At 27.9% G+C, this 6,913-nt stretch overlaps 1 protein-coding gene across 1 annotated transcript in view; it reads left to right on the top strand.

The window, feature by feature from the left end:
- The first annotated feature begins 5,578 nt into the window (after positions 1-5,578).
- LOC105620047 (basic proline-rich protein-like) overlaps positions 5,579-6,913 on the top strand; it is a 9,814-nt gene continuing 8,479 nt past the window's right edge. The window contains exon 1 of the mRNA XM_012201560.1: positions 5,579-5,593. Coding sequence (XP_012056950.1) covers positions 5,579-5,593 — 15 coding nt within the window. The remainder of the gene's footprint in view (positions 5,594-6,913) is intronic.

The following is a 6,913-nucleotide window of genomic DNA, read 5'->3' as shown; positions in this document are numbered from 1 at the left end:
ATATAAATATATTTATACACATGTCAAACATTTCGCGAACAATCTGAATCGAGAAAAAAAGTAAGATAATTCTCCTTACATAGACTGTGTTCCGTTTCATGCATGATACACCATTTATTTGTTATTCATCGAATGTTAAACAAGAATAAATTATGCACATCATGCATAAAACGAAATGTGTCCATAATGAAGTAAATTTTACGTGATACTTATTAATAGATAATGTTCATTAAAAGATATTAACAATAAAACAGAGAAAGCAAAAAGAAATGTATTAAAAATGTAATACTGATATTGCTTTTCACGAGGAAATGTAATTTTATAAAGATTGAAAATTGTTTTCGGGAATATAAACAGTTTATTTACACTCACATAAAAAAAATAATCAAATTAATGATTTCTCAAAAAATATGTAATATAAATGAAAAGGCATCTCACTATTCCCGATATTCCATTTTGATTTTAATGATCAAAGCATTTCGATTACAGATGAATAAAAAGTTATGAAATAGAAAATTACATTCGCGATATATGATGATGTATCAAAGTAATTCTCATTGCTTTTGCTACATTCAATTATTAACACCGTTATTTAACTGAATATATCTATAACTATATATATCTATAACTTTTATTAAATTATAAATATCTATAACTTTTATTACTGATTGCGAACAAAAAATTGTTAAAGTTACAAAAATATTTTTTTTAATATAAAATTTTTTAGAACTTTTAAAAGTTTTCTTTTTCGTATATAAGAAGATAGTTTTTCAAATAACGTTACACATACATAATTAATATTATTTTTAAGTCACATATTATTCAGCAAAATTCAATGTAGACAATAATATAACACATTTATACATTTATAAAAGGAATTAAAGCATGAAAGGAAATTTAATTAAGTATAATCAAGAAAAATATTTTGCATTTTGTACTATATAAAATTAACAACAAACGGAAATGAAGAAATATAAATAATAAGCGCGCTCGCGCAAATCATGATTTATCCTTGTGCGAAGCAGCTGCAAATCGAATCGCAATATTTCTCATTATTCACATGTGCGTTTCCCATTTTTCATCGGAGAGCTATTGCCAGTCTCATCAATTAAAAAAAAAATCAAGGAAGAGAATGTCTTCCTTATGATCCGTTCGATATCATCTTGACGCTAGTAAGTTTACTTTCTCACAAATCGGCATTCTATGGTGTCATTTCAAGCGCATCAGTCCATATATAAATAATCATAAGCAGGGATCTATTACGTATTTTTAAACTACAATTATAAGATGCCAATGTAATTATATAATTTTTTATACATTATTTTCGACTTAATCTTCTTTTAAGTATAGTTTTAAGTATTTTATTGTTATGCATTTTCCAATTTAATTAGCAAAATTATATTGATAAAATAAATCGTAATTAACATTTGAATAATTATTTTTAATCAAATTTATAACTATTCTTAAGTATGCAATGCAATAAAAGTGATCAAAACTAATTTGCATCATGTAATAAGCAAAGTATATCTAGTGCGATAAGAAGATAAAGCAAAGTGCGGAAATGTTTTAACATTTTTCAAGACTCAAATGATGGAAATAATATATTCTATTTCTTCCAGAGAAAAATTTACAAAATTTTTATCAAATATTTCAATGATTAATAGCAATTTATAATTGAAGGAAAAAGAATTATTTATATTTTTATAATTTATTTATATTTTATTTATATATATGTTTAAACTGCGTCTTAAATACAATTAACATGAAAATATATTCTATTATAAAATCTATTATAATCTATTATAAAAATAACATAAAAAAATTGTAATATTATTTTAGAAAAACTGATATATTCGATTATTATAATGCATGATAAAAAGATAAATGATGAAAAAGATAAATGATGAAAAGATAAATGATGAAAGATAAATTAATTTTTTCCTAGTTATAATAAAATCAAGTTATTTTTTTAAAACTAATTAATCAATGGCAATGATATAAAAATTCATGTATATGAGGAAGCAATTTTACAGCGATTGAATATGATACGGGAATTTCTCTTCGGATTTGCGGAAGAGTTATGAAAGGGTTAAACGTCACGGGAGAAGCACGGAGTCTCAGTGCTCGGTAAATTCGAAACCTCATATTACGCCATCGATTACGCGGATGACCGTATTGGAAAACTCCTAGAGCGAACGCCGCGTACATCAAGTGGTAAAGAACTGTCTTCTTTCGCGGAGAACTGGGCGAAGATCGCCATTCACTGCTACAGAATAGCTACGACGTGGATCTTTGAATCTTGGTTTAGCAACTTCAAATGTTAAATAACTGACAGCTGACAGGAATATAAACAAATCTTACATTACAAAATTCCAATAGGGAATTTAAAATGAACAATGGAATGCATATTTCGACAATAAGGGAAATAATCTTTATTCGAAACAATCTCTTTCGTGAAGATAAAAATGAGATAGTTGTGAAATTAAGATCATCTCATTTATAATCGAGAACTCCGCAATTATTTCAACATCTGTTTAATATTTATTAAAATTAAATGCTGAATATATATTTCTGTCAAGAATTGAGAGTCGTAAATGGAATAATATGATTTCGATGACAAGAATAATAGACGTTTTAAAATTAAACTAAACAAAAGAGAAAGTCATAAATATTAATATTCACACATACAAAACATTATATTTGATAACTATTGAAAAATCATTTAAAAATAACATTTCTCTTTTATTTAAAAAAATCTAATTATCTTTAATTTATCTCTATCATATATTTTGTTTACATTTCAGTTTTAGAGCTGCAACACAAACTGGTATATCTGAATAAAATTAAATTGTGACAATATTAATATACTATTATACAGTATTAAAAAAAAGATGCAAATGATAGAAAGTATGTGTATAATATTGTAGTATAATATTGTGCGGTAGTGATTAGTTGAGTAATGATCATATTAGATCTAACGATGATGGACACTTACAGTCTAACGAATCGAAATGGCACTCTTTAATCTATTTAATGGAAATAATAAAAACTAGAAACTGTATAAAAGTAAACAATTTTTTGCGCGTATTAAATGCGAGATATTTATATAAGAGGATTTAGAATAACATAATTTCTCATTAGCTACCGCGTATTATACACGGATAACTGCAGAAATCCTCGATTCTTATACATAGTAGTTATGCATTATGTTTCTTGTTGATGAAATGCTTATTCATCATGTAGGTTTATTATCGTAATATAATTCAACAAATTCTGCATTGCATAAATGGGTCGATATAGCAAATAATACATACAGCATATATACATATATATATATATATATCTCGTATGCAATTTATTCTAAGCTGTTTATTGAGTATTTATTTTTTATGTTTAGTTTATCTATCTAGTTTTATCTATTTAGTTTGTCTATCTAGTTATTATATAAATATTTTACAATTATCCATCAAGACGTTATTTTGTACTATTTATTTGTATATATTTACATATACACAAATAAAAGAATATATATATATATATATATATATATATGTCATTTTTGTTTGACAAAGAGTACGTGTAACACTATGTTATTGCATTATTATTTACAGTGTTAAATGAATTAGATCTTATATTAAATCGTATTTTATCACATGAAAGATGTTTTACATTTTTCCAATTTAGCGTACATAATATGAATGCTTTTAAAAAGTATCTCCAAATAGAATTATTGTTTTAATTACATAGCAATTACAAAGTTTTAATATTTAGTGCGAGATATACTATTACTTTTTACAACGAGATACTTTTATTTTCCAAAAAGTAGATAAATGTATGCGTCCCCTTCTCTCCCTTTCCTAGTCTAATATCATTGAGCGAATTTTTTTTCTGATGTGAATTTGTCGTATACGAAGAAACATTCTTTCCCAGACATTTACCCTCGTTCCTAACGTTCTCGATGTAACATGAGAAATCAGGATCTCGTTATCTCAAGGGAGTGTCTCGAGCGCTTTTGCCCTTCTTGATCACTGTGAAAGATTCTAAAGCAAGGTAAAGGAGTAATGAAGCAAGGGTGAGACAAGACAAGGCAAGGCAAGACACGACAAGGTAAGGCATGGCGAGGAAGCCGCCTATCCGTACGACGAGGGGCCCCTCTACTTGATCTACCGCCTACCTGTGAATCCCAACACACTGTTCAAGAATCATCTTATTAGAGACCCATGCTATATAAACCCAACGTGCCAGCATACCGAGTAGTTACGTACTGACTTTATTCATAGTCGTGCCGGAGAGTCATCGACGACATAACAGCACAACACATTTACACGCATCCTGTTCGTATATGCATTCGCACGTGTACTACATAATGCCGATTGTATCACCTCGTTTTTGTGAAACCCTCCGCTAAAAGTTGCTGATCGCGTAAAACCCCCGAATCGACATGAACGATAGGCGAGATCCCCGTGATATATCTCATCGTGTCTCAGTGATGTATCGTCACCGATTATTGAAATTGATTTATCGAAGTTTTTTTTTTTTCAAAGCAGTACAGCAGTGCACAGTCAACCGGAGAGTTACGCATGATATAGTTCTTTTGATTGAATAGTTAAATTATTTAGTGTTTTGAAAAGAAAATGAAAAATATGATTTTATTCATATCTATATAAAACATCGTCGGGTAATTTCTAAGTGTGTTATTAAATTAAAAATGTAATACTAATTCGACGCTCTTAAAAAAATATTGATATAAATAACATCTTTAACTTATTGGAATATTATTCATAAATAGTATCTTCTTAAAGTGTTTTTTAGGTACTCGTGATTCTTTCTTTAAAAGATATAATAACACATTTATATATAATTAGTAATAGATTACATCACGTAAAAAAATAATAAATAAAATTTTGTAAAAAATAATAAATAAATTTTTATATTTAAAAAAATACATTTTCAAAAAAAATATTACTGGAAATTTTTTTTATGAAAGAACAAAATAAATAATTTTTTTTTAAATATAAATATAAATTGAGAAAATCAATTTATATGTATTATTTGGATATATTCAAGTTTTGTTATATTAAATCTACTTTAAATAATATTTAATTCGTATCAGACATTTATTTACAATTTTACGTGTGTAATATGAAAATTTTGAAGACTACGTTAAGAACATATATTAAAACACTATACTATACAAAACATCTCGAAAATAAAAAAATACAAAAGACAAATATTCATAATCAAATTTTTTTCTTTCTTGTTTGTACAACGTTTAAAAAATATATATATAAAGAATTAATTATCTATTTATTGCAAAATACCATCGTGTAATATAAAAATGGTTATCATCCACGCATTCGACCCTTTTCCCCGCGTTTATTCGTTCACAATCATAAAATATCTCTCGCGAGCATATATTTTGCATAAATAGCAAAAGTTGCCACCGTATCATTCTCATAGTGTTCATTTGAAACTTTTTCAGTGCGCGTTGATTTGTCTAAAGGGTTCGCTCGTTGTTGTTTCCGCTAACGAATACGCGAGTTAGCGTGGTTCCAGCACGGTCGACTTGTACCAAAAGATGTATTATTTACAGGTACGTGTGAGATCGGTTTAATTTGTCTAGTTTTAATTCGCCTTATATATTCAGTATAGATTTACAAAAATTAAAAATTGATATTTTTGTTATTACGGATCGCGTGTATTATTTAGTAGGTGTAATTGCAATCACATGTATTACAGTAAGACGCGCGGTATACCACCCACGTCAGCATATTCACATAATTATAATAAGCACTAGACATCATAAACTTCAAAAATGGCATAGTCAGAGTTTTACAATTACGTAAAAAAATCGTAAAATTGATTATTAAAAGACAAATTATTAGAAAGGCCTTTGCATATAAATCCTAACTTCACACTTTACTGTTCATAATGATTGCACTCCTCGTTTATTGTCATTCATTATAATTCTAAATAATTTATGATAATTTGCAGCGATAAAAATCAATTGTTAATTTATTGTCATAAAAATGACAAGATATTTCTTGCCTGTCTGAAGAAAAGACAAGTGATATTATGTTGATAATATAAATTTTTGATACGCATGAAACATTTAAATCTTCAATTGTCAATTATAAATACTGTTTATTAATTAAGGAAGTATAAAATCTTGCATAACGCATTATGCATAAGACAATAAATCATCAAAGTCTTTCATTTCGTTCCTTTCCGTGAAATAAAAGACTAATTGATTTTCTTATACTTTATCCATTGTGTAAAAATCGGTGCTCCAGCTTTATTTTTGCAAAGTATAAATAGAAAGAAGTGCGGATAAATTCGTGAAGAGAAGGTACGTAGAACTTGTCTTGTTATACGTGCATTGATTAGCTAGGATTACTCTCTCTCTCTTTACTCCGACCTTTACATCATTTGTAAAACTTCATTACGACTTCACTCCTTCCCCTCTGCTACCCAAAGAATGAGCGCGTTGACAGAACGATTTTATTATAAATCATTTGCTGCTGTCGCCTAGTTAATTCACTCGCTTGATTAATCAAACGATTTCTTATCCCTGCGGCAAATCGATGATCGTTGCATCTACATTAAATACTTACATGCTATTTCTGATGCAGATAGATCTAACTGTCGATCATCTGACAAAGAATTATGATCACGAGATTTAAAATCATCTTATTTGACAGACAAATTTCATACAAATGAGAGAGAGAGAGAGAGAGAGAGAGAGACAGAGAGAGAGAGAGAGAGAGAGAGAGAGAGAGAGAGAGAGAGAGAGAGAGAGAGAGAGAGAGAGAGAAGAAGAAGAAGAAGAAAGAAAGAAAGTAAGTAAGTAAGTAATAATAACGTAATAACTAATAACTAATAACTAATAACTAATAATAACTAATATATACTA

The sequence above is a fragment of the Atta cephalotes genome (genome assembly GCF_000143395.1).
Source record: "Atta cephalotes unplaced genomic scaffold scaffold00002, whole genome shotgun sequence".
Lineage (NCBI taxonomy): Eukaryota > Metazoa > Arthropoda > Insecta > Hymenoptera > Formicidae > Atta > Atta cephalotes.
The sequence above is the reverse complement of the archived record's forward strand: the minus strand, read 5'-3'. Positions and strand labels throughout refer to the sequence as shown.